General features: G+C 51.4%; 3 protein-coding genes across 7 annotated transcripts in view; 2 read left to right on the top strand and 1 right to left on the bottom strand.

Annotated features, from left to right (window-relative positions):
* CHLSN (cholesin) overlaps positions 1-27942 on the bottom strand; it is a 118457-nt gene that overhangs the window by 55639 nt on the left and 34876 nt on the right. The window lies entirely within an intron of this gene.
* Positions 1699-12468, top strand: LOC308651844 (uncharacterized protein). The gene is made up of 2 exons (XM_081299404.1): positions 1699-2197; positions 10390-12468. The coding sequence occupies exon 2, from the start codon at positions 10410-10412 to the stop codon at positions 11379-11381; it is 972 nt and encodes a 323-aa protein (XP_081155530.1). The 5' UTR covers positions 1699-2197; positions 10390-10409; the 3' UTR covers positions 11382-12468.
* GPER1 (G protein-coupled estrogen receptor 1) lies at positions 19013-23698 on the top strand. Its single transcript, XM_081299400.1, has 3 exons — positions 19013-19202; positions 21295-21416; positions 21541-23698. Exon 3 carries the CDS (start codon positions 21665-21667, stop codon positions 22790-22792), a length of 1128 nt encoding a protein of 375 aa, XP_081155526.1. The 5' UTR covers positions 19013-19202; positions 21295-21416; positions 21541-21664; the 3' UTR covers positions 22793-23698.

Raw genomic sequence — 27942 nt, 5'->3', positions numbered from 1 at the left:
TCCCTTCAGCCAGGGACAGGGTATGACATCCAGAGGACAAGCAGCAGGCTTCAGGACAGGAGTTTGTTCCCTTCTTTACAGAGGGGAAACCAAGGCCAGGAAGGTGTGGGGGCTGGTTTACCAAAGGGCATTGGCAAGCAGGTGACCAGGCCAGACCCCAGGGCTCCCCACCCCACTTCCATGCCCTGCTCAGCCCACTGTGGGGAAGCCCAGGCACCAGCAGGGTAAGGAGGAATGACTGGCCCCTGACTCCCAGCACTTGTTGTTTCTAGAGACCCCAGCCACCCTCATTTAGGGATCCTCACAGCAGTCCCACATTCCTGAGAGCCCTTCATGATGGGTGGGGCAGAGGCCCATTCCCCAAGGATCACTTACTCAGGGGCCGGAACACAGGCTGGGAGTCAGGGACCATTCTGCAGGCTGGGGTAGAATGTGGGTTTGTGGAACTATTGAAAGCCACCAAGAAAGCTAGAGCAGTGGCCACACAAACAGGCGTAGGGTCACATGCGAAACACCAGTCGTCACTCTCAGCTGAAACTGGGTGCTCAGTGGCTCTTGGTGGGTCTGCACCCCCCCTGTGCTTGGGGCCAGGTACATACCAGAGGCTGACATGCACTGTGACCCATTGGACAAGCTGCCTTCACCTCAGGGCTAACACACGGCAGGTGGGCAGTAGGTGCCAGAGGGCCTGGCGACAGCCCTGAAGGGCAGACAACCCCTGCAGCGACAGCAGGAGAACCACTGCAGAGGTCCCCCTCACAACATTCCAAACACTAGAGCTCCATAGCACCACATCTGCGTTCCTGGAAAAGACCCTTTGGTCCCTGGGGCAGCCAGTACTCATCACCCTCAGGACTGATAGCCAGGGACTACTCTGGCCACGGAGCGGCCTGGACCAAGGGTCCAGACAGGTTTCCTGTCAAATTCAGGAGGCTGAGGGAAGTGAGGGGCAGTGCCACAGTGAGCACACCAGGAGAGCTCGGGGCTTTGGGGCAGCACTGCCCTCTTGCAGATCCTGCAGGTTTCCTATGGATGTGGCCAGTGACCCCCAACAAGCTGGGTGCAGCCTAAATAGTCCCTGAGGGTCCCCTAAAATGGAACAACCTTCAAAGAGAAGTAGGAGCTGGGTGCAGTAATCCCAGTGGCTTGGGAGGCTGAGCAGGAGGGCCACATGTTCAGAGTCAGCCTCAGCAATTTAGTGAGGCCCCCCCCCCCAACTTGGTGAGACCTGTTTAAATAAAATACAAAAGGGGCGGGGCTGAGGATGTGGCTCTGCAGGTTAAGTGCCCCAGGTTCAATCTCTGATACAAAAACAAAAGGGGGGAGGGGCAGGAGCACCAAGGGGGAAGGACAGGAAGACTATGTGTACCTTAAATTCCCAACAGGGCGGCCTGAGGAAAAGCCAGAGGAGGAAGCTGGCTCTCCAAAGCATGCCCAAGCTCTTCACCTCTGTGTGATCAGGCCTCTCTCCCTTCAGATGTGGGGCCTCTGCCCAGGATTCCTCTCTGCCAGCTCCGCAGCCTCCTCAGCAAGGCCAGGCGGAGAGGGCGCTGGGGAATACCCCGTGACGTGCTTTCTGGTGCATGTCCTGGCACAGCCCACTTCCATGCGGCCCCTGAGTGAAGTTTTGGGTGCCAGTGGCCCCCCAACTCTGCAGTTAGGTCTTGGGTCACCTGGCATCCAGGATGAAGCATCCACTGTCCCAGGTCACCCAGCTGTCAGTAGAGATGGCGGGAGACCCTGATCTGGGTGGGGTCGAGGGAAGCTCTGCTGGCTCCCGGCTCTGAGCACTTTCTCCATCTGGGTGGGGTTTTAGCTCCTATTTAAAGTTATGAACGTTGCTACTCTTTGGGAGGGAGTGTCCCTGAGGGGCCAGAGTGTCTAGAGGAAGGCCCTGGAAGCTCTGAACAGCATAGTGCAACGTCACTTCTCCTGTCTCCACACTGAGCTGCTTCTGACATAGGTTGGTTTGAATTTTTTCTGGGTCACACGGCCAAACCATACGCTGCTTAAAATACAGTGTGTGTGGTTTTGGTGACTCGCAGCCAATTCCTCTTTTCCTAAGAAGCTGTGGGTTTCTGTGCCTGACTGTTCTCAGTGAGCACAGAGCAACTGAGGGAAAGCAAGACGGAGGGAGCCTCGCTCCTGAGGAGCTCCGATTCACATCCCCCCGAGGGGCGCCAGGAGCCTCGACCAGGTGAGCACTCTGTTCATTTCTCTGGGAAGCACAACACCGCCCACCGGCCCCCGCCTCTGACTTACCCGGAAGGTCATCGAGGCTGGCTGGGGGCCAGAGCCAGTTCACAGAGATGGGAAGTTTCTTTCTAAAAACCGAAGTGTCTTTATGCTACAGGTTGATTCCGTTAAAAAAAAAGAGAACACGACCATTTTCCTAGCCTTTGGCACTAGGAATGACTGAGCAGGCTGCCCACTTCTTTATTAAGAAAAAGGCAAGAGTGACTCTAGTCGCCTCCTGAAAAGGGAGGTGGGGAAAGGTTCACGGAGGGTCAGAAAGGGTTGATGAAGCTGCCAGATAATTACTACTGCTGGGTTTTCACTGGGAAGGGGCTGAACTGACGAAATTCAAAGTTGACAGGAGGCACATCTGGATCAAGTTTTCGTGGCACATGAAATCTGAAAATGGAGCATTCTTTTGGCTGTGGCACGGTGGGGGCAGGAGGCGAGCCGTCCATTTTTCCACCCAGAGGCAGGTGACAGACAGAGCTTGGGAGGGAACCCCGGGGGAGCCAGGAGGCAGGGTTCGCAGCCCCGCGGAGGGCTTGGTGCTCAGACAAGGGTTCAATGTGAGGTTCCTGCATATGTGCCTGCCCCCAGGGCTCAGTGCAGGTTCATCTCACTTCATAAGAGCTCCACAAGGGTGCTCTGGTGACACTTCATAATGCATTCCTGGGCTTGTCAACTGGCTAGGACCATGGCCGTGGCATTCAAACCCACTGGTCACCCCTGAGGCAACAAGCAATGGCACTGCTGGCTTTCTGGGACCCCGGCAGCGTCTGCTCTTTGAAAGGTAGCTGATGGGAAAGAGAGCCTCAGGCACTTCCGGGTAGGGTGCTGGGCTGGAGGGTGCTGGGCTGAGTGCACACTCATGCAGCTGCCCCTCCCGGGTCCCTCTGCTGGGGCTTACCTACAGGCTCTGGCTGGCCAGGTGCCTCCAGGTGCTCCCATCCCTGGCTCAGGCAGGCTCCACTGAAGCCTGCTGAGTGAATGGCCGGTCAGAGGAAGCCGGCAGATCTGCGGCGGAAGACCTGAGCAGCAGAGGGCAGGCTGCTGGGAGGGGTCCACAAATGGCCCTGTGAAAGCACTCAGGACACAGGAACTCGCATAAAGGGAGGGCTGCCCAGGCTCTTGTGAACACCGTCATGCCCTGCAATCCAGGCCAGGCTTCTGGGATGCCCTCCTTTGGAGTTCCTGTTAGGGCATGAGGACCTGCAGACGCCATGCTGTGCAGCAAGAGAAGGAAAGGGTCAGGGCAGCCAGGTCCTCAGGGCTGGATCAAGGTGCTCCGCTCAGCAGCGGGGCAGGATCCCACAAAGCCAACATGGGCCAGGGTCACAGAGGCCACCGGGAAGCCAACGACAGGCCATAATACCAAACACCTTCTCTCTGGCTAAAAGAGTGGCCCTCCTTCTTCACCAGTTACAGCCCTGCCCGCACTCCAGCCTGCCACCACACAGGCTGACTCCTACCCAAACCCCGAGCCCCGCATAGGTTCTAACACTCTAAGCGGGCAGCTTAAGCTGTCTGACCTCAGGGTTCCTGGTGGCCTTGCCACACACATCCACGATGACAGAAATGACATCAGCTCCAGCTTGCAGGGTCTGAGTAAATAGGAGCCCGGGAGCTCACATGCCTGCCCCCAGCCCACTTTTGGGGAGGAGTCGCGGCACACAGCATGCGGCACAGATGGGGCCCACGGGTCTTCAAAGAGGCACAAATGTTGCCTCTAGACCCAATTCTCCACCCTTTCCTGCTTGCTCATCTGTCTAATCTGTACCCCGGATGGTCAGGGTATAGGAATGCTTCTCGTGGAGGAAGGGTGTTTGGAAAAATAGGACTTGAATAAAGCAAAGAGCTCCCTGTAGCTTCATTCTTGAACATCCTCCTGCAGAGGAGGGATGTGTGTTAGGATTTCTTGAAGGAGGGGACTCAGGTGTCCAACAATGTGGTCTGTCCATGGTAATGCTGGGCCACACCCTGCAGGAGCACTGTGTGCCCTCAGGTCCTCTGTCCAGGAGACTGGATAGATCAGCCAGGGCACTGCTGACAGTCTGGATGCTCCATGGCACACAGGACCAGTTCCAAATCTCCTAGAAGCGTGTGAGCACCATGTGTAGGAGTCTGCATGTTGGTGTATGTTGTGTGTTTCGTGTGTGTGCATGTGTCTATGCGTGAGACACAGAAGGCACATATGTTTTCTTCGGAAGAGTCAAGAAAAGGAAAATGGAAACCTTTTATCCCTATCCTTCAATGAGGTCATTTTTCCCAATACCTAAAATAGAGGCTCAAATAGTTCCTGGAACTGCACAGCCACAGGACCATGAGGGTGGAGGAGGCAGGACAGAGGGGAGCCATCCGAGTTTCCTTCACCACTTGTCCAGACCTGGGGGCTGGGGATTAAGAACTGGCAGCCTTCAGCTGACCCTCCACAGGCCCCCAGATATTAGTTCAAGACCCTCTCTGAGACTGCACCTCTATTCAAAGCCAGCTAGAGGCTGGTTGTGCAGGACCTCAGGCCATGTATGCAACAGACACAGTGAGTCATCAGGGGTCAGTTCCAGGCTGGAGGACCAGAGACTGGAATGTTTGGACCAGAAGGCGCTAATATAGCCAAGCCCTGTGGAGGGAGGAGGTGCCGCAGGAGGAGGCTCGTGGGGCCCGCAGAGCGCAGGAGCAGAGTTTCACAAGAGGGGCCTCTCTGCAAAGGCAGTTCAAGCTTTTTCTGTGCTCTATCTCGGAACCTGGCCCCTGACCGACCTTCCACCATTCCGATAACAGAGACACACTTTCACAGGCCCTCAGTATCCTCAGCTGGTAGGAGGAAAAACAAGAAAACTACAATTCCCAAAAGATTCAAATCTGAGACCAATGGGACCATAGAGACAGACCTCATATGGCCCTGTACCCCGGCCAGGCAACACCAAGGCCATTTCATTGTGTGCTGCCTGTATACAGGGCCCACGAACCACACAGGAGACTACTGACTTCACTAGCTAATCCTGTTTTTGCACAGAAAAAAAACCTGTGAGCCTTTCCCAGCAATTTGTAAAAGCAAGTACAGGCTGGAATGGATCTGTAAGAGCAAAAGTTCAGAGAGAGCTTAATGTCCACAGAGCAGAAAGGCTTAGTAATTAATTGTCACAGCACAATTACAATTAGCCATTAATAATGACAATATAAACTAGGAAGCATGAAAACACTCAATAAACTGTGTGGAGATGGAACTGGCAGAACTCACAACAGATGTGAACTCTGGCACCTACAACAGATGCCATGGAGAGGCACGAGAAAACACAGTACCTGAGGCAGGCAAGGGACACCCTGATGTCCCCTGGAGGAGCACATGTGTAGAAGGAAAGAGTACCCTGCTTCCCTGCACGGGCCCTTTAGGAAACTCTAGTGCCCATTCCTGGGATGGGGGTGGCCTCACCTCCTACTTTCCAACCCTGGGGTGTACATGCTCACCTCCAGGAACACCCTGACGGCTGTGCAAGGAGCACAGCAGCCAAGCGCTGCTGGGAGCACGGCACGCCCACGGACAGGCCTGGGAGTGCGAGCAGCTCCCCAGGGACCCGGGGATGCCAAAGCCCTTCTGTAGGGGTGAGGGAGGGTTCCAGAGCCCCTGATTCTTGGCCTGAGACTTGATGCTGTGGAGTACAGGTCCCCCTTCTAGGGAATTTTGGGGCTCAATTAAAAACCTGTGCTTTTACTCAAGTTAAAAGTATAGATTCCAGCAGGAATGTGGGGTGATGTAGCCACCTCGGGAGACCCTGTAACCTCACACTGACCTGAGGATGCAGCAACGCTGCTCTTAGAGGTGGGCCCCAGAAGAAAGCAAGCGCATGCTCTCTTAAGAACCTATTTGTGGGGCTGGGGCTGGGGCTCAGGGGTAGAGTGCTCACCTAACACGTGCGAGGCGCTGGTCTGATCCTCAGCACCACATAAAATTAAATAAATAAAATAAAGGTTAAAAAAAAAAAGAACCTATTTGTGCACTTTTAATGCAGCTTTATGACAGCCACTGGTGACCCAGTCTAATTCTACTGAGGCTGCATAGCCACAGAAAGGAGTGACCACTGGCACCCAACATCATGGAGGCCCCTCATGTGCATCACACAAGGGAGAGGTGCCACACGATGCCATCATGTGTCAGTCTGGAAAGTGGAGGGACTCCAGCTGCACCTACCTTCTGTGGAAACTGAGGTCTAAGTGACAGCAGTCATGAAGCGCATCTCGCATGTGCTGGGAGGGCAGGGGCAGCTGGGCCTGCACTCCTGGAGCCTGAGCTGGCCGGGTGTGCAGGCACAGCCCCACTATCTCTTGCTCTCTCCCCATCTTGCTTGTCCCTTTTGGTGGGGGTGGGAAGGTGAGGGTGGAGTAGGGGAGCGAGACTGCCGAGGCCAAAGAGCAGCCCAGGACACAATGAAGCCAGGAGGTTGTATGGCAAGGATGGAATTGTGGATGCTTCAGGAAAAATGCCCCCATGTTTCTGTTTTACTGTCTTCAATCAAAAAGGAAAAGTCAAGGAGCAAGGTGGCCCCGCTGGGCAGACATGGGAGTCACCACATCTGGCAGGGCATGCCTCAGGCTGCCCGGGGGAGCTCAGCCCTGCCACCTTGGGGTACATGGTCCAGGGCCACCAGGATCCAAGGGAGTAAGCACCTAGGCAGGATACAGGGAGGAAGGCGTGGTGCTCACAGAACTGGGGACAGAGTTGAAGGCACCTGGTACTCCTCACCAGTCAGGCCTCAGTAGGACTGGACCCAGCGGAGCTTCAGCTATCACTGGGAGGACCCCATGCTACAGGGCCCGGGAAGGAGGATGGAGGTGGGCCCGCCTGGGTCTCCACGGCATGTGCACAAGCAAATTCCACCATGTCCTCAAGGAACTCTAAGCAAAAGCACAAGAACCAACACTGGTGGAAACACCACCGGAGCAGGACTTGGCAAACCCAGCTGTCAGCACCAGGCACTACCCCTGGAGGGCTCTCAAGTGGCCTTTCTTTCCTTCTATGTCCCAGCCCTGGAAGTGGGTGCTCCGGTGCCCGCTGCACAGACAAGACAGAGTCCCATGTATCAAGGTGACCCTCCACAATATGCTTCAGTGAAGCCAGAACACCGAGGTCCCACATGGGGAAGGCAGGAAGATACTGCTGCAGTGGCTCTCAGCTGCCTGAGCAAGCTCGCCCTGGGGAGAAGCTCATGTATGGCAAGAAGCTGCCTGACGCCCCTCCTAGGGGGCCAGAGCACCCTCCAGGAGGCTCAGGGCTAGTGCAGACACTACCCTTCCCTTGTTCAGCAGGCTGGGAACCGGGGCCTGGACAAATCAGAGCAGAGCTGACTGCCATGAACCAGGATGGCATGTGACAGTGACATCCACAGGCCACAATGCCGCCCACACGGCACTGTCCACAAGGCACTGACAAGATGCAGAGGTTGGACGTCTGGACTGCAAATCTGTCTCCTGGCCTGCGGTCAGTGTGCGGAAGCCTTCTTGCCATTTTGCCTGTTGAGATGATCATTGCAAATAGCTTCCTCCCAGTCTGGTCGTGAGTCTTAATTTGCACACCACTTGGGTCCTTAAGCACTGGCAGATGGAAAATATCACAATCCACTGCCAGCTTTCCATCTGAAGAGCCACACACACACACCCAGGGAATGGGTGACTCACGTGGCCCCTGCAGGCCTGTGGGATGAAAGCTGGCCAATGGAGGTGCCACCAGGGTGCCCAAACACCAAAGCACATCGAAGTCAAGCCCACACTGTACTGAGGAGCAGGGGTACTCCTGTGGCTAAAATGAACAAGGTAGCTGAGGTGGGAGAGTGGCAGAAAGAGGCAGGTCCCCGGCCCAGAAGCTCAGACCTGCAAGGTACATCAACAGAGCGAGGGGCCTTTCCCTGGGCTCCAGTTCTGGTGATGATGGGCTTTTTGCTACATACTGAAAGTCAGTTCAAAAAGAAAAAAGACTCTTGTGCACAGCCAGAGTAGATGGCCACACAGGGCCCAGCCAGTCCCTCTGTGCTCCCCAGCACTTGGGAGCCCCCAGGCATCTCACAGAAGCCAAAACAGATATGCTCCAGAGCAAGTCACTCTGATTTGCAAATTATTTCTAAATATAAGTGTTCAAGTATGACACCCAATGCTCCTGTTCAGAGATAATCAGAGATAGAAACTGAAAGATAAGTTTGAAAATACCTATAAGAAAGGGGTACTATAATGGGAACCATTTTAAAAATGTCACATTTTTTAAAAATCACAAAAGAACCTCTTCTAATAAGAAACACAAAAATTAAAATTTAAAACTAGGAGGATGGTTTTAGTAGCCAATTAGCCACAGATAGAGAGAAATACCATGGCCTGAAAGACAGGCCTGAGGAAAGTCCTTGGTCAAAGTCCAGCGCATTTGGTCCGAGTCGAGAAGGAAAGGGGAGAGGAAGGAAGAGGAGATATCTGAAGACATGACAAAGTCACTAGGCCACCAACATGAGAAGCCCAGTGAGTCCCTGGCAGGATAAACAGTCGTTCTAGAATTCTGACCCCAGAGGAGCCATCAAATGTTTAGACTGGCAACTCTACAAGGCTGTGGAGGTAGAAGGCACTCAGCCTGGACAGAGCCGAGCTGCAGGAGGAGGGACTACAGAGCAGGGGCAGTGGGGTGGGCGGTCCTGACACTGACCAGGAAACACAGGTGCACGGCGGGTTGAGAGGGGACTGGTTACAACTCAGGACACAGCACACTGTGGACCTCACACTTTCCCAGAGAGGGCAACACCGAGTACTGTCCGAGTTTGGTTCAAAGATCCTAAAGGCTCCTGTCCAATCAACTGGACATTATACAGCTGCCAGACCCATGAGACAGACAAGTGTGTGTGTACAGAAGGGTATCAGTGACAGTAGTGGGAAGCCAGTGACAGATCTATGTACGCAAAGATCCTCTGACTTGAGAACAGAATGTGTACGCAGTGAACACCTCCACGCACACAGCAAACTCTTCTGCTAGTTGGCCATAGGGGGGGAAAGAGGCCGTTCACATCCACTCAATCCGCGAGCCGTGTCTGAGATCTGTGCTGCAATGTGGGCACCTGCTAGCCCGGGCCCACAGCAGGACATGCTTGGACACACAGGAACGTACCCGCTTAAGTGTGGTCGAGTCCACCCAGACAAGCCGACCGTCCTCAGAGAAAACAAACCTGGCTGGGTCACGCTAGCCCATTATGCTTCCAATTTTATTGTTCTCAATTTCCTGTCAGTGAACAGGAATGCTATCTCCCAGCCTCATCTGTTATTTAGTTAAAATTTAAAAGGAGAGAGGGGACATATGTATGGAAACCAAATAATCTCAGTCACTAAAGATGGGCTCATAGAGGTTATTTAAAGCCCAAACCCCAGGAATTTACAGCTTGCTGTAATAAAGCCACTCCTGGTGAAAGGGCAGAGGCTGGCAATCCCCAGGTAGACAGCATCTAAAACATGCCACCCCTTGGGTCCCCAGTGTCTGTGTTGAGTGGTAAGAGGCCCCTAATGGGGGTAGGAATTGGCTAGGATTTCTCTGGATTTCTCAGAATTTCTCAGGGGCCCAAAGCCAGATTCTTAAGTGCCAAGGCCTGTCCTGCCTCTGGGCAACGCACATTCTGGGCCGTTCCCTGGACATGCGGAGCCAGGACCAAAATAAGCAGGAGCACTAGACCACTCAAAATTGGCACTCCTCAAACTCTACTCCCCAGAAGCCACTGACTGAGCGCCCCTCTGGGGAGACAGCCACTGCTGCCAAGAGTCGGCTCACAGGGGCACGTGCTGAGTCACACATCCCAGGAGAAGGCGATCGCATTCAAAGAAGCCTTTTAGCTTACAAGTGATGAGGTTCTCTGGGCAGGGGCGAGGGTGGCAGAAGGGGTGCTCAGAAAGATGGGGGCGGGGTCCTCGCTCCCCACCTTCACACCACAGCACTGGCCCTGGCTCTGTGGGCTCCATGAAGGACGCTTACTAGAGCCCCCAAGCCTGCACCCACTTACCCCAAACTCCTTCCTTGTGAGCAAGCTGGCCTCCCTGGCGGGCTGGAGGCAGGCACTCTCTGGGAACGCTGTCCCCTCAGAAAGTGCTCACCCCTCTCAGGCCAGCCCCATGACTCTCCGGCATGTGCTTCTATTACAGGTCCAACAGCTGCCCCCCAAATGGACTCCCACAACATGTCCTGGATTCGGTACCCAAGCCATGTGTCCCCAGCCGTGGAAGATGTCATTGCTGCACAAAGTGTCATCTCTAGGTGCATGCATGTGTATGTTGCTCTGCTTGTACCGCTGAGCTTGGTGATGGGGCTCTTCAACCTGATCACTTTCATTCGGAACCATGGCAAGCTGATGGCCCTGGACATGCTGCTCTCAGGCCTCACCGTCACAAGTATCCTGGTGACACTGCTGTCACTCAATGCTGCCAGCAGGCCTGACTACATACTCACAACCAACCTGCACTGTGGGGTCCTCTCCTTCTTCTCCAATATGTGCTATTTCAATGCCCAGTACCTGCAGGAGGCCATGCTTGTCCTGTTTCTATTGCCGGGTTCCTCGAGCTACCTGCTCACAGGGGCCCAGGGCACCTGGAGGCCTCTGGCAGGCCTGGCTGCCATTTGGGGCTGCGCTGTCTGCAGCTCTCTGGTTGTGGTATCCCTGCTGGGTACATCCAGAGAGCTGCACCAAACCACCCTGTGCCAGGCGGACCCCCTGACGGCCTGGCCTGAGTATGAAATTGTTAAGTTCAGCCTGGGCTTTGGGCTCGTCCTCGTTCTCAAGCTGGTTCTCCTCCTCCTGCTCTCTGCTAAACCGGCCTGGCGGACAGCTCTCACCCGGAGGGACACCGCCTCTGCACGCTGGGTGGTACTGGCCATCACTCTGAACATGTTTGCCTGCCGACTCTTCTCCAGCACAGTGCTCCTCCAACGGGCCAGGCGGAAGATGCAGAGGGACATAGGCTCCCCGCAGGATGAGCTGCTCATGAACCTGGCAGAACTGGTCCTGTCTGGTGAGAGCTGTGTGAACTCCCTGTTTACCCTAGTCTTCCACAAGCCCTGCAAGCTCATGCTGCTGGACGCCCTAGGGCGCCTCACACAGAGGTGCAGAAGAGGAGGCACCAACAACAGCATCTCCTAGAACAGGACAGGGGCTGGGTCTGATCCTGCCTTCTGGCATGAGCCACAGGGAAAGCAGCAGAGCCTTCTTGGTGTTTAAAATACCCGTTTGCTGAAACAGGCCCTCCTGGGAAGAGCCAGTGGGGATGACACAAGTGTTGCGAGAGTGCTTACTAAAAATGAGCATTCTGGCATTCAACTCCATCTATGCAGAGGCACCATGGTTTCTTGACCTGCGCCAACAATCACAACTCAAGGGACCCTGCACATCAAGGACACAGTGACGTGAGCGCGGAGACTGGCCACAGACGCATCTCCATCTGGCTGAAGTGCTCTGTGATGGGGACTAAGCATGTTTGTGTACTGGTTGGCATCTTTTTTTTTTAATCTTTATTTTTATTTTTTATATGGTTCTGAGGATGGAACCCAGTGCCTCATGCATGCTAGGTGAGCATCTACCACTGAGCCACCACCCCAACTGGTTGGCATCTTTCTCTACCCCAACCAAAAGACAAAATAGGAATCTTAAAAATAAAAGTATTTTTCAAATAACTTTACAGTCATATTATGATCTGGTCCAAACCATTGCTATGGTCAGCTTTCAACACTGCCAGGAAGTCTGAGCAACAGAAATCTTGCCAAGAACAAAAAAGGTTAGTTTTAAAACTGCCATCACCGCGGAAGCTCTGGGAGTATCCCCTCAAGCTGAAACACCAGGACAGCTGCTTTACATCATGATGTTGAGCTGTCCTGCTTCATGGAACCTAAGGGGACTGGCTGCCTAGGTCCAGTGGGTCTGGTAGGCTAGGGGAGAGCCCCAGGGGTTCCACCCGCTATCTGTACGGGGACTGGTAACCCACGAAATACAGAAACACAAGGCAGAGATGTTTGTCTTACTTCAGGTTGACATCCTTCATTCTCGCTGGAATTCTCTCTGGTTTTATGAAATTTATACCTTCGATTTTAATGAATAATTTAATGTTAGTCTGTGAACCAAAGAACAAAAGCGGGTCTGTGGTTTTTTTCTCAGTGTTTACATATCTGCATAATTTCTTTAGAAGAAAAAGGATTTGTATCTTATGCAGCTGAGTAGCTTCTGGGACACAATATTAAAATTTCTCAGTGCTTTAAGTCTTCCCTTCTATTTCTCCTCCTTTGTTCCCTTGTTTATACTCCTGATACCCTTAATGTGGCCTGGGTACCAGAGTGAGGTCAGCTTGCAGCCTGTTCCCGGGGGTTACAAGCAAAACTGGAAGCAGGAGGGAAGAGCATTCTTTCCCACCTTGGATGAAGAGGCAAGGAGAAAGGACCAGAGCTCAATGTACTCTTCCTGTAGTCCACTTCCTCCCTCCCCCCAGTACTGGGGATGGAACCCAGGAGCACTCTACCACTGAACCACATCCTCATTTTTTAGTTTGAGACAGGGTCTTACCAAGTTGCTGAGGCTGGCCTCCAACTTGTGATCCACCTGCCTCAGCCTCCCAAGTTACTGGGATTATAGGCATGTGCCACCATGCCTGGCTCTTTGTTTATTTGACGCTGGACATTGAGTTCTCCTTGTTGAATGTTTGAATCTTGTCTTTCTCTAAAGAGTACTGAAGTTTATTTTGGTACGCAGTTTATTACTGGCAGATGATCACGATTCTTTTGAGAGTTATTTCCTAGTTTTGTCAATCAGGACCACAGGAGTCTTCAGTGCAAATTTAGCCTGAATGCTAAGGTGTGCCTTCTTTGGGTCTCTACTGCTATGTTTAAGTGTGTCCCTGAGGGTGCATGTGTTGGAGACTCGGTCCCCAGGGTAGGATATTGGGGGGTGGGACCTTTGAGGGTTAGAAAGTTGTCTCAGCCCCTTACTGGTCTCTCTGGCTTCCTGACTTGCCATGTGATCTCCCCTCCCTTGCACACATTCCCACCATGATGCCATCCACTGTGATGTGACTGGTCGAGGGGAATCACCAGAGGCTTAGTCAATGGTGGGGTCTGACTTTGGAATTTCAGTCTCCAAAACTGAGCTAAATTAATCTCTTTTCTTCATAAAGTACTCAACATCAGGTGTTTCATTATAGTAATGGAAAATGGACTAGCACATAAATGGCCCTGTACTCTGGCTAGAGAAAATGAGAATATCAATCATCCCTCTGGAAGCTCTGGAGTTCTCTGGCTTGTTGCAGCTTCAGCTGTTAGACTGGCCTTCAGAGTCTACTCTATGCACACACGACTCAGCCATAGATTCCAGCAGACTGCATTCAGATTTGGGGGACCTTCTCTCCATGAGACACCCTCCTCTTCCAGTACTGTATCCTGCAATTCCTGCTCCATCAGCCTCCAAAAACTTAGTCTCTGTCCCCTCAACTTAGCCAGTTCATCCTGCTCTGCTTGGATCCCCAACCTGTGCCCCTGACCACAGGCTGCCTCAGATAGGAAGCCGGATAAGCATGGAGCCTGGCCTGGCCGGGGTCTAAGCTGCACTGCCTGCTGTCCCATGTCTGAAAAAGGCTGCTTCTATAATTTACCCAGTTGACAGTGGCTCATGCCAGGTTCCTTCACCTTACTCGTGATCAGAGTAGAAACTCTTAAGGTAATTTACAAATAAATGTCCTGCAAGAATAGATGGCAACGGCTTGTTGGTTTAGAACCAGTTGAGATGATTAAAAGCTCCCATGTGCTCAAGTGTCCTGGAGAAACAGCTGATCCCAGGAATAAGGCAGGAGAGACACAGGACAAGCCCGGAGCTCCCAGCAACACCAACTTCCTAAGCATTTCAGCCAAGGGAGTGATTTTAGAAACCCAACTGCAAAAATGTACATTGGTGGTTCTCAAACAGTAGAATCCTACTCTTTAAAAAAAAAAAAAAAAAAAAAGAAAGAAAGAAAAGAAAAAGAAACCCCTTATAAGGGGGCCAAACTTTGAAACATTTGAAGAGGTTCTGCTTTGATGGAGGGGCAGGGGGGCCAAGGATAGAAGCAGCAAGGGACCCTGGACCACACCAAGGGCCTATCCACAGGGAACCACAGGACCCAAGGACCTAGGTAAGCCCTAGAGAGACAGGTTGGTCTGCTGGGACTCTGGCCTTCTGCCACAGCACTGGGCCACTTGCCCCTCATCCCATAACTGTCTGGACATATTCTGAGAACAAAGAGCTTTCCATATCCAAGGCCAAGACAAAGACCTAGAGCCAACAGAAAATCAAGAAAGCATCTCAGAGTGTGATTCTAGCAGTGAAGGTACACTCTCATCCAAAGCAAGGCGCATGAAATCTTGATTGCATAGTAGAAAATCATGGGTTTTGGGAGAAGCTGCTGTGGCACCTGGGCTTCTCGGGGCTCTCTGACGAACACAGCTGAGTGGTTGCAGGAGGTGGAGGTGGAATAAGTACCCAGCTCACCACCCACTCTTTCTAGAATCTGCCCCATAAGCATGCTCCCTGCAGGTTGACAGCACTCTCGCAGTAGGACACAGGGGACGTCATCTGTCTGCACTTCTGTGAGCTACATGCAGTCCTGGTTGCCATAACTCTCAAAGAATTAGAGGAAGTGCCCAGAACACTCCCAGTAGCCATGCAGAGGAGCACAGCTGTCCAGAACGCCGGCACTGTGTCGCCGTCTGGACTGGCCCCTACTCCAGGGCTGAGGGCAGATGGCGTGTGCAGGGCTTGAGCCATGACAATTCTGAGCACTGTAAATCCCATCTCAAGCTGGGAAAGGCTGAAAGATAGACTGCCACTCTTGACTTTTTCTAGGAAACAGCCTTATGGTAAAAACAGTGTCTGTGCCACAGCGTGCATCCAGGATCTCACAGCCACATACACCAAACTGGGCCAGGACCAGGGCACCAAGACTGTCTAGGGGAAGGTGCACCCCCGAGCCTGTCTCAGTTTCTAGATTCCACAGACCATGCCACAGGACATTGACCTGGGTGATTCTGAAGAAAGGAGGGTAATTTAAGGGTTTGTGATGCCTCTTGCCAACACCGTCTTCCTGGGATGAGGATGAAGCAGGATGTCGTGGGCAGTCTGAATTTCCTGATAGGGAGTAAATGGCACAGGGTGCCGAAAACTGAACTAGGAGAGCCTACATCCTGTCTGCCACTCACTGCATCATGGCCTATGTAAACCCTTGACCCCTGGTCTCTTTCTTTCTTTTTTTTTAAAGAGAGAGTGAGAGAGAATTTTTTTCTAATATTTATTTTTTAGTTCTCGGCGGACACAACATCTTTGTTTGTATGTGGTGCTGAGGATCGAACCTGGGCCGCACGCATGCCAGGCGAGCGCGCTACCGCTTGAGCCACATCCCCAGCCCTCTCTTTCTTGGTAAATGGGGGCCACTAGCACTGGTTCACTGCTTCCGAATGTCATGAGTATTAAACTTCAGAAGTACTTGTGTCCCCCCTGAGGTGGGAAGAGTCATCAGTACCCTGCAAGGGTCTTCCTGCTGCCCCTGTTTGGGTCCTTAGAGAAAATGCACGGATATTCTTCATGAGGTATCTACCTAGCAGGAATGGAAACACCCTGGGGTGAATTTCTCTGAGCTCTGTGCTGTTTTCCAGCATGGATTAAAATTCCTCATTCAAGTGGCTTGATGTCTCGCAGGAAACAGATTCAAGCAAGCAAACCCACAGACCTTTCTGAATAAGGTGCTATCTCCCCAGTTAGTGCTCAAAGAATAGAAAAGCTGAGCCAGGCTCAGTGGCAAAGGCCTGTAATCCCAGCAATTCAGGAGGCTGAAGCAGGAGGATTGCAAATTCAAGGCCAACCTGGTCCATTTAGGGAGATCCTGTCTTAAAATATAATCAAAAGCTCTGAGGACATAATTCAGTGGTAGAAAGCTTGCCGAACATGCAGGGGGCCCTGGGCTGTGTCCCCGCACTGCACAACAGAACAAAAAGAATAGCAAAGCAATCTTGGGAGGATTCACCTCAGTCAAATGACTTCCCACACCTGGGGTTCTGTTTGTGTGTTTTACAGGACTGGAGACTGAACCTAGGGGCACTCTGCTGCTGAACTACATCCCCAGCCCTTTTTTATTTTATTTAGAGACAGGGTGTAAGTTTCCTAGGCACGTCTTGAATTTGTGATCCCCCATCTCAGCCTCTCACAGGCACGGCCACTGTGCCTGGGGCACACCTGGGTTCCTAATGAGGTCACTATCTCTGAAAGACAGCGGCTGGGAAGGCTGGGAGGTGAATAACTGCTGAGGGTGTTTTGAAGAGGCACCCAGATCCATAAATAACCCCACACGCCCCCTCCTTATGAATGACCCCCGAGGCTTAGGTCACCCAGCAGCCTAGCACCACAAAGGCCCAAGCACTGCCAGAGAGGAGAACCAGGAGTGGGGGGCCGGCAACGCTGAACGTGGGCTTGCTCGAACTGTGCCACTAAGTCTTGCCCAAGGGATATCCATTGTCACAGGAAGGAGCAGGACCCTGGTCACCACGAAGTGTCCAGACTATTCCACACCTGTTCCCTGTCCAGGCTCCTACGAGGGCTTCTGAAGTGAGAAACTATCTTATTTGACTGGCGTTTGTTCTCTATGCATTAGCCAGTATTAGCTGCTCCCAAATTTAACTAGATGCCATCTGACCTTATTGGATTCCTTGTTAAGTTCCCTCCATTCACACTATCCTATCCCAGATGAACAGAAACCGAAAAACCCACAAGAACGTCAACTCCACAAGGCAAGAAGGAGGCGGACATGGCACCCTGGCCTGTCCTCCCTGCGAGGCCACTCACACTGCTTCTCTGAGCTCTATCCACCAGTAAATGGAGGCCAGAGTCAGCCCCAGATACAAAGGAGGACTCCCTAAACAGCACACGCAAAACACCATGTGCAGACAGCACCAGGAAGCCTCGTCTAATGTCAGACTTTTTTTTGACAGCAGCTCTTCAGACTTTCCAGAAACTTCCACAGCTCCCACCCACCCCTCTCCATGCAAATGTCAAGTAGGAGCCCTGGGACTGAAATGCCTGCCCTCTGGGCCCTGTCCCTGCACTAGTTAGTTGGGTGACTGTGCCAGTACTTTAATGGAGAGGCTGGGCTTCAAGCAAGATGGCTACGTCACAATTCAGCTGCCCATTCTCCACCTCAAGCATGAGCTCAGAGCCAGGCCCTTGACCACCTGCAGCAAACCCACCAGGACTTGCAAAGTGGCAGCCTCAGGACTACAAGGAGCCAAAAGCCTCTTACAACTCCAGCAAATGGCCAAGCCCTGAGCCCTGAGCCATGGGTTTGCAAGAGCAGGGAGTGGCTATTTTTAAGTGGCATGCCTCAGCTATTTAGAGGTTTAGGTTTTATTTAATTTATTTAATTCAAGAGGAAGCTGCACTTTCTCATGACTTGTTTCTTTCAAAATGGTGTCGTGGGCATTCTTAATGTTGAAATCATCTTGACTTTGCAGCTGGTCAAAAGATGGAGAGCCAATCAGCTCTTTATTTTATCATGCCATTCAAATTTTTAAAAGTTAACATATTAAGAGTCCGAATTTCTACAGTTCTTCACCAGAGGATTAGTATTTTTCCATAAAAATTTTAAGACGGTCCTCTGTTTTAAAATATGCATACATTTCCCAAGATATCTGCAAGATTTTAAGTCAGCATCATACGGAACACCTTGAAGTGCATTTTCAACAGGCTCTATAGAGAAGAGAAAGCTCACGGGGCAGCAAGTGGCCGGGACCACATTCACGGAGGTGCATGGCATTGTCAGGGTCCCACCTGCAAGGGTGCCTGCCTCTCCAAGCCTGTGGCAGCACTGTGGAAGGAGGATGCACTGGCTCCCACTTATCCTCAACCACAGCCACCTTGTTGATCAGTGCATAAAAGGTCACTCAGTGTTCAAGTTCACAGCTCCAAAAAAAATCAAAAGATAAAAAGACACCAAGAAGGAAGCATAAATAAGATCACCTAAAATGTAATTTATGAGCCAGGGCAGTTCAGGCCTGTGGTACCCAAGAGCCTTGGACAGTGCCTGGCACTGGTCTCTGCTCTGGAGCTGCATGGCCAATCTTCCTCCAAAACTGAGGACAAACTCCAACAACAGGAGGTGGGAAGTCAGAGATGGCAGCCAGACACACAGCCATTCGGTCACTAGGACTTTGGGAGCGGGAATGATGGTAGGGAAGACCTGATCAGCTATCCATGCCCCAGACGGCTCCCAAGCAGCAGAGGAGAGAAGGGTGGTCAATGATTAGAGCAGAAAGCCACCTGTTTTACCGATTTCTTACCAAATACCTGCTACTTCTTGTGTTTAAATTTCTTTCCACAAATGTCTTGGTGAAGTCATAAATTCTCTATGTATTATTCACATGCTTATTACTATGTTAACTTTTGAAATTCAGTGTTTAGTTTTAAAGCCAGTAAGCTGCTAAAAGAAGAAAGAATACTGTTGCTTGTTTCAACAAATGATCATAATATCTATTATAATCCCTTCAAACTAAAAAAAAAGAGAAAGAAAAAAAGGTGTCACTGGGTGAAGAAAACCAGTCACACTGGAAACTTCCATAAAACCATGCTTAGTGGGGCTGTGCTCATTGTTAAAGTGTGGGGGGAAAAGGCCAGCAAAAAAAGGGTTAATGCTGGCCTTCAAGGGAGCGGCCAGAGCCCAGTGAGCAGCCCTGGGAAGCCTATAAAGCCGGCCCAGTGCCAAGGGGACCAGACTGCGCCTCAGACAGCCACAGGAGCTGGTTCAAGCGCTTCCTGGGGAACCTTCCCGCCAGGCCTCCCTGGAGGGGTCTTCTCTTTTTCTCTCCCACTGATTCCTTGCAAGTCCAGGATCCCACCACTGCAGGCAAGTGCCAAGTGTGCCTCCAGCAAACCCCTGAGGAGTGCAAGAGAACCCAAGCAGCTCAGGTAAGACTTGCACCCCCGCCTGTGGGTTTTGGGATCTGGGTGGTACTGCACACTAGCTGCTAGGGTCAAACGAGGTCACAGTCCTGGGAGGGAAACCCTAGTCCTGTGAGGGGACAGCAGGAGGCATGTCCATACCACTGTACCTTCCAAGGAGTAGCACCAGCTTCCACCCTCCAGAGGAGACACCTGGGCGTGACCACACACAGCGAGCCCTGGGTCCAAGCCAGATGTGCCTTGTTTCGAGGCTCTCCTGGTAACTTGGTACTATGGTCACTACTGTCAACTCAGAAAGTCATGGTAGGCCGATGCCCCCATGTAAAGATAAGGGTAACAGAGCTGAAGAAGTGTAGTGTCGTTTTCCAAGATCTGGACAAGCAGGAGAAACTTGAAACAAAACGATACAGAACTATTTAGCACCCACTTTTAGATTTTCAGTTCATAGCCAACTTTAATAAGGATGCTGTAAATTTCATAGCAAGTTCCCGTATCTTCTCTGTAGACCATTATACAATAGCAGTGTTGGTCAAGGATGAAAGACTCCATTTACATGGAAAAGAAACAAAGGGCTTATTTTAACCTGTTCCCTAGAGTTTACTCAGTAGTGTAGGGAAGAGAAGGCACCTGTGTCAAGGGTCTGCTCACCTTTAAACTGCTCTCTCCAACTGCAGTCTGATACCTGCCAGAATTTCCACATTCAAAGAACAGAACTAGTGCCCTGGGCAGTTTTTAAAAAGAAATTAAATCCAGAGGCTTTCAATATTACAGATGGAATCTCAGAACAGTGACATTTACACTGCTCAAATTGGTACTACTTATTAAAGATGAATAAAGAATTTTAAATAACCAATACAAGCAAATCCATCAACCCTCGCTCGGCAACGGTTATTGAACACCCTCAGAATCATATCTGCGCCAAGGCAGAGATCTGTTCTTCCTTATTTTCCTTTTTTCTTAGCAGTATTTTCACGAGATAGGTCAGTAAATCTCTAGTCTGGTCTTGCAACACTTCAAAATGATGCCCAATGACCTCAAAGAATGAAACAAAACTCCAAAAGAAAAACAACCCAAACCATCTTCCTGAGGCAGGTCAGTTGACTCCAGGCTTCTCACCCTCAGACACTGATGCTCAGGCCAGAAATCTTTTGCTGGGGAGGGGGCTGTCCTGTGCACTGTTGGATGCTCAGCAGCATCCCTGGCCTCCAACGGCTAGATGCTCCCCCGCCCCAGCTGGGACACCCCCACATTTCCAGGCGTCTCCAGACATTGCCAATGTGCCAGCTGAAAACCCTGGTTGCTCCAGAGAACTTCAGGGGCACAGGAGTCAAGTAAGCCACAGGAAACCCTGTGGCACCTCCACGTCCCCGTCTTTACCCAGTTTCTATGCTAAAACAGCATTACAAAAATAAACTGGGCTTTACATAATTGGTTAAATAACATTTTACAAATAACTGAATAACATTTTCATCCTTCCTCCTTCCCTCCCTCCCTCCCTGGGGACAGGGTGTCCTGTGTCACAGTCTGGCCTCAAACTCCTGGGCTCAAGCAATTCTCCTTCCTCAGTCTGAGTAGCTGGGACTACACCCAGCTAACATTATTTCTTAAACAATGACCATTTTTATTCCTTATTCTCTTTCATTCTACATTACAGAAAATAGTTTCATTTCTGGCACTCAAGTTAGTAGTAGTATTACCAAAAAAAAAAAAAAAAAAAAAAGCTGGATTTCTTTTGCCTATTTTATTGCAAGAAAAAAGACTTTGCTCAGATTCCACTAGGTTTTCTGGGTCCATTACCTTTCAGGGGGAAAAAAGAAAAAGAAAAAAAAAAAAAAAAAAGCTGGGTTTTTCCCGTCCCATGTTATTTCTCTTTCCAACAGCTGCTGAAATAAATTTTATTTCCTGTCCCAACAAACGGTAGTTTTCCTAAGATTCCCATACTCAATACCCACACTACTTCATGAGCCTGCTATCTGCCTGTGACCCACTCACTGCATCTGGGGATGACTCATGGCCCGTCTCCAATTTAAACCAGGCAAGCATGGGAACCCCTGGGGAAGAGATAGGACGTTTTCCACATTTATTTCTTCTCCTTCAGCTCAGGGACAACCATCTCCCCAAGACAACGAAACCTAGAGTTCTGGCCTCTCTCTACTGCTCTGTGACCTACGACACCTCAGCTCTGTCCTGTCCTGTCTGCCTCTCCTTGGTGTCCAGATGGTAAGTGTGTACGGCGTCTTCCAGACATGAGCCAGCTCCGCCGACCAGAGTGCTAAGCGCCCCACTAGCCATGAGCCGGCTTCTGCTGCAGACCAACTGCACCTGTGCATTCAATTTTCTACAGCTGTCAAACCCAAATGTCCAGCTCTCTGCAGAGAGAATCACCTCTCTCTCTAAAGATGGAGCCACCGCTGCAAACTGATTTCTGTGACCCTTCTGGCAAATGCTGAAGACAGCACAGTGGCAACATGGATGTGACCTCTCCAGCCCACACTTTTGACATGGAGATTTACCCAGGTACCACACAGCTGGCAGACTCCAACAGCACCTCCCCAGAACTCAACCTGTCTCTTCCGCTACAAGGCACTGCCCTGGTGAACCAGACGGGGGACCTCTCTGAGCACCAGCAGTATGTCATTGGCCTCTTTCTCTCCTGTCTTTACACCATCTTCCTGTTTCCCATTGGTTTTGTGGGGAACATTCTGATCCTGGTGGTGAACATCAGTTTCCGTGAGAAGATGACGATCCCCGACCTGTACTTCATCAACCTGGCGGCCGCAGACCTCATCCTGGTGGCCGACTCCCTGATCGAGGTATTCAACCTGGACGAGCAGTACTATGACATTGCCGTGCTCTGCACCTTCATGTCTCTCTTCCTGCAGATCAACATGTACAGCAGTGTCTTCTTCCTCACCTGGATGAGCTTTGACAGGTACATCGCACTGGCAAAAGCCATGCGCTCCAGTCTCTTCCGAACAAAGCACCACGCCAGGCTGAGCTGCGGTCTCATCTGGATGGCCTCGGTCTCGGCCACCCTGGTGCCCTTCACGGCCGTCCACCTGCAGCACACAGAGGAGGTCTGCTTCTGCTTTGCGGACGTCAGGGAGGTGCAGTGGCTGGAGGTCACCCTGGGGTTCATCATTCCCTTCGCCATCATTGGGCTCTGCTACTCCCTCATCGTCCGTGTCCTTGTCAAAGCCCACAAGCACCGAGGCCTGCGCCCCCGGAGGCAGAAAGCACTCCGCATGATCTTCGCCGTGGTCCTGGTCTTCTTCATCTGCTGGCTGCCGGAAAACGTCTTCATCAGCGTCCACCTCCTGCAGCGCACCCAGCCGGGGGCTGCTCCCTGCAAACAGTCCTTCCGCCATGCCTACCCCCTGACCGGCCACATCGTCAACCTCGCAGCTTTCTCCAACAGCTGTCTGAACCCCCTCATCTACAGTTTCCTCGGGGAGACCTTCAGGGACAAACTGAGGCTGTACGTGGAGCAGAAGACAAACCTGCCAGCTCTGAACCGCTTCTGCCATGCCGCCTTGAAGGCAGTCATTCCGGACAGCACCGAGCAGTCGGATGTCAAGTTCAGCAGTGCTGTGTGACAGGCCTCCCCGGCAGGCACCCAGCTGTGGCGCTAGTCACAGGGACTGCACACACCCAGGGCAAGGTGGGCCGGAGGCATAGGTCAAGTCACGCTCCCAAACTTCAGTGCCTCACGAGGGTTGCCCCGTCTGGGTTGCTGGGGAACCTCGCTCCAGCCCTTCCTGATTTCATCCTGCTCACAGACTTGCACCCATCCCAGTGCTCACGACCACAGGTCATGTGACTCTGACCTCCAAGGGCACCAGAACCAGCTTGTCACTCAGCTCTCTCTATCATACTATTTCCCCAGTGGAAACTGATTCTGCCATTGACCAAAAGCCAAAAGGAGGGAGGCCTTCTGGGTGAAGCATCCTAGTTACAGATAAATCCGCAGCACACCTGAAACCCGGGGGAGGGGGGGAGGAAGTCTGGAGACAGAATCTGTTCAACAGACCTAAACTAGATCTGATGTCTGAGATGTGCAACTCACTATGCACATGCAAACTAGTCCACCCCGAGTCGAAGGGGAAAAGAAAAAAGTGTCCTGCACACACCTGAGCATCCTTCGTCTCTAGGAATGCTGCACTCCTGCCCGCCCCCAGCTCCCGCTCCTAACACCCGAGAGACCTGCATGGAGCTAGAAAGGGTCTCATTTAATGAAAAACCTGCTCGGAGATGTGTTTAGACGTGCATTTGTTTACAACAGACTTGGCAATTAGGTGAATGTGGGATGAGACCACGAGAACTGCGTGCAGTTAATGGGATACACGGAGAAATACTCTGGCGTGTGTGGTTAAAGAATCTGCCGCTACAAAATAATAGTGGGAACAATGATGATGGCAAATTTAGCAGTTCCCAATAAAATATATTTAAAAACAAATCTAACTATTGCTGATAACGTTCAGTGTATGTCAATAAAATGTTATGTGTTGATTCTCTGAAATGCTCTAAGCAGTTCCCTAAGTAGTGTGAGATGGGGCTGGGGGAGGGGGCTCTCAGAAAGAGCCACAGCCCCACAAAGAAAAGCAAGCCCACAGTTTTGCAAATTCAGGTCCCACCTGAAGAACTCTCCCACAAGGCCAACGTCCAGACCCTGCCAGCTGGACACCTCCTGGCCTTCTCGGGATGTCCAGATGCTGTAGTCTGACATGCACGCTGCATCGTCTCCGGGCAACAAGTGCATCTAATTACCAACACAGAAGGCAGAGCTCAGCCTTGTCCAGGCAGCTGCATAAGCAGACTTGTCCAATGTTGAGAAGGCTCTCGGTTGTGAGATGCACCCTGGGTTGGCAGGCACTCAGAGCACTCGCGGGGCCAACTGGGAGGACTCCCTGTCTTGTTCTGTCACCAGATAAAGCTGTGCCAGGTTCTCTTCCATTCTCTGCCCACATCCAGAGGCCCCTCAGGAGCTCAGGCCTCCCAAACAACACAGGGTAATATGGTTAACAAAGAAAAAGACCACTTTGTCTCAATAATTTGCATGTTATTTTCCATTTAAACTATGGTACTACTTTTTATTTCTGATAATATATATTTAAGGTGACCCAGTTAAAAAAAAAAAAAATCACACAGAGCACCCAAGAGAACTCCCCTTGGCACCCTGTGGGACACAATCTGTGCATGGATGGGTGCGGCAGGCCTGGCTCCAACAGCCTGCAGGGCCTGGATTCTCTGTGCTCGTGACCAGGGAGTAACACTCCTCCAAAGAGGAGACTATTTGTCCCAGACTGAGACCCCAAGCAGTGGCATCTCCAGCACTCCAAATCCCACATGAGCAGGACACAGCAGACCTCTTCTAGGACTGTCCCCATAAATCAAGGGGTCTAACAATAGGCAGACAACCTCTACAGGAGGCCAAGCCGTCCCTCGAGCTGGCACCTGCAGAGGGTGCAAACTCCACAAGTGAGGTCCCTGTGCTAGAGGAACAAGGTCCTGAGATGCTTTTCATACCACATGCTTTGAGCCCACATGGTGTGGTGCCCAAGAACCAGCACTACAAACTCTGACAGGATATTGCTTTTATAAGGTGAGTGTGTGATCTGAGTTCCCCGGCTCCACTCAGTGTTGGTAACAATCCAAACCCAATCCAGACTGCAAGAAGGAGACAGAGCTGGTGCCTACCACTGAGCAAGGCACCCACAGCCATTCACCCCTCATCCCAGCTTGAAAATTGGTGCACAGAAGCCCCAAACACAGTCACAGAGACCCAACACTCAGTCTTAGCGCTGATGGGTGGGGTGGGAAGACTCAAGGAATAAGAGTGAGAATCTATGACCCTCAAATCCTTAGATAGGAAATGGTGCAGCCAGGAACCGAACCTCGTCTCTCCAAAGCCATGATTCTTTCTCTGCAGCAAGCGGCAACCCTGATGCTAAAAGCAAAAGTACTCAGTGTGGCAAGTGCAGAGCCGGAGAGCCCTGGGCACCCTGGCGTCACCTAAGGCTGAGCCCTCTCCTTTGCAGCTACATCTCCAGCAAGTTCAGGGAAGGCAGGAGGGAGACCTCCCGGGGGGACTCTAAATGCAGCTGCATCTGCCCAAAGTCCCGAAATATCCACAGTAGGAGGGGAGCCATCCTTCCAAGGCACCCATCCTGGGGCCAGAACTCTAGAGCGCTTCTCTGGGCTGCAGCAGAAGCCACCTGCAGACTGGCCATGCAGAACAGGTCCACCCCTTCCTGCACGCGGCTGTCCCCACTCACTCCTCTGCAGCCTTCTGCCTGAGGCTCCTGATGACCAGGTCTCCTCAAGCAGGTCTGCCATGGGCAAGGACCACATGAGGCTATAGCGCAGTTCCTGCGCCAACACTCGAAGCACACTTCCCCAGCTGAGAAACTAGCAGAACTGCTGAGAGTCAGTGGGATAGATAGCTACAAGGGTGAGCACAAGGCAGAGGGCTTCCCTAATGAAATGGGACCCTCCAGAGCCAGAGGCTGGGCCTGGTGCCCCTGAAGTCTCTTCTGCGTCTGTGTGATGGGCAGAGCAGAGGTCGGAAGCCCCGCAGGGTTCTGCACACCCCGCCCAGCCCTTCTCAAGTCATCTGTCTGAGAGCTGAGGCTAACTTGATTATTTGGGGCAGGAACACCACAAGATAAAATCAAGGCGTTTTAATTGCTTTGTTGCTTCCTGGTAACCCAACTCTCCCGCACAATAATGTAGTTTAAACCCTGCGACGGGCTGCAGAGTCCACAGCTGTAAGCATGTGGAAAACACCTGATGAGCACTGACCAGGAGTCCATCACTTTCTTTGTGTGCAACAATTAACTCTTGACCATGACCTTGTCCTTCCCGGCTCTCAGGCCTGGTGAGGAATGGTGGCATGCCATCTATTACACCTCCCTGGCACACACACCTTCAGTCCTGGAGGAAGGATGGGGAGGAGGGCTGAGGGAACCTCTCAATAGGCTCTTCTCTGCAGCGTGGCACACAGCGTGGAGCCGCTTTGTGAGTGAGCACAAGGGGAAATGTGCTGATGCTCCTGAAGACAGAGTTCTCGCAGGACAAGGGAGGCAGAAGCACACAGGAAGCAGAGGAGGACTTAAGAACCCCATGGGAATGCAGCAAAGCAGGTGGATCTCCATTTGTGAGACTCTCCAGGTGCGAGAGTGTCAAAATCATAACCAGAGGACATAGGAGATGGCCCAAAGGATTCCCACTGGCCAAATCCGGAAAAATCTGAGCTAGGAGGATTAAGAAGACTTAATAAAAGTTGAGCACAGTGGTGCATGCCTGTAATCCCAGCGACTTGGGAGGCTAAGACAGAAGGGTTGTGAGTTCAAAGCCAGCCTCAGCAACTTAGCAAGGCCCTAAGAAACTCAGCAAGTCCTTGTCTCTAAAAAAAAATATAAAAAAGGGTTGTGGCTGTGGCTCAGTGGTGAAGCATCCCTAGGTTCAATCTCCAGTACCCCCCAAAAAAGTTAATAATAATTAGAAACTACTAAAAAGAATCCTGAGCCCATTCTAATAATAAACAGGCAAACAAACAATTTAAATAAGCAACATATAAAAAATAATAATAAATAGTTTGTGAAAAATGTGGGAATTTTTGGTTATGGAAAAAAAAATGGCCTATAACTGAGGAGTGACTGCTGGGGGGCAGGGGCAGAGGAGGGGCGGGGGGACGGACTCCTCCCTTTGCAGCTTTTACTGTGAGACTGGAACAGGCCAAGAACCCCCAAAGGAGGCACTCCAGGAGCAGTGGGGTATTTGCAGAGCTCCCACAGACTGCTCGTTAAAGCAAGGGAAAGTCACTACACAGCAGAGATGGGACAGCACTTCACTGAGTGGTAACATGAACATCATCAAGAGGAAAAAGCCCAGCTGTAACACCCTGAGAAGGACAAAATGTCTCTGATGTCCTAATCTAAGGGTACATACTGAGTCTAATCAGGAGCAAATACTAGAAAAACCCAAAATGATGAAAAGAAGCCAATTCACAAAAAATGAAAATGTCATAAGAGATAAGCTTGGAGGGGCTGGGACGGTGGCTCTGCGGTAGAACGCTCGCCTGGCATGCATGGGGGCCCTGGGTTCGATCCTCAGCACCACATAAAAATAAAATGAATGGAATAAAGGTATGGTGTCCAACTACAAAAATAAATATTAAAAAAAAAGATTTAAAAAAGAGATAAGTGTGAACAATTCTTCTAAAGTCAGGAGAAGAGAGAGGGGACAATTACATTCGATGAAGACTCTAGATGAGATGATCCACCACAAGGAGGGGAAAGCATTCTAGGGATATCACGGGGTCAGGGGACAAAACAATGCGGGCAAACCTAGAAAACCTACTGCGAAAGAAGCCAGACACAGAAGCCGACATTTGCGTAATTCCTCTTATACAAAGTATCCAGAGCGGGCAAATCCAGGGGCAGGAAGGGGCTGCCAGGGCTACAGAGGGGAAAGGAGATTGCAAGGGAGCCCAGAGCTGCCCCTGAAGACGGAGAAGGTGCTCCAACACGGCTGTGGAGGTGGATGTCCATTTTAGCTGTGACCCTTTAGAGGGTGAGTTCATGGCGTGAAGGTACGTCCCAAAAGTCAATGTTCCCTAATTGCTTCTCATTCTCATTCATACCCCACACAGGGAGATAGATGCCCAGCACCCCTCTGGAGTCCCAGGAGCTGCCTGCTAGCATTTACTGTAAAACTCCTAGTTTTCTCTCCTCACTTACTGCTA

The sequence above is a fragment of the Spermophilus citellus genome (genome assembly GCF_964194105.1).
Source record: "Spermophilus citellus genome assembly, chromosome: 6".
In the NCBI taxonomy this organism is placed as follows: Eukaryota; Metazoa; Chordata; class Mammalia; order Rodentia; family Sciuridae; genus Spermophilus; species Spermophilus citellus.
Note: the sequence above shows the minus strand (reverse complement) of the source record. Positions and strands in the feature narration are given on the sequence as shown.

Excerpts from the sequence above, each read along its gene's own strand:
- GPER1 (XM_081299400.1), top strand. The coding sequence starts at position 21,665 with ATGGATGTGACCTCTCCAGCCCACACTTTTGACATGGAGATTTACCCA.
- LOC308651844 (XM_081299404.1), top strand. The coding sequence starts at position 10,410 with ATGGACTCCCACAACATGTCCTGGATTCGGTACCCAAGCCATGTGTCC.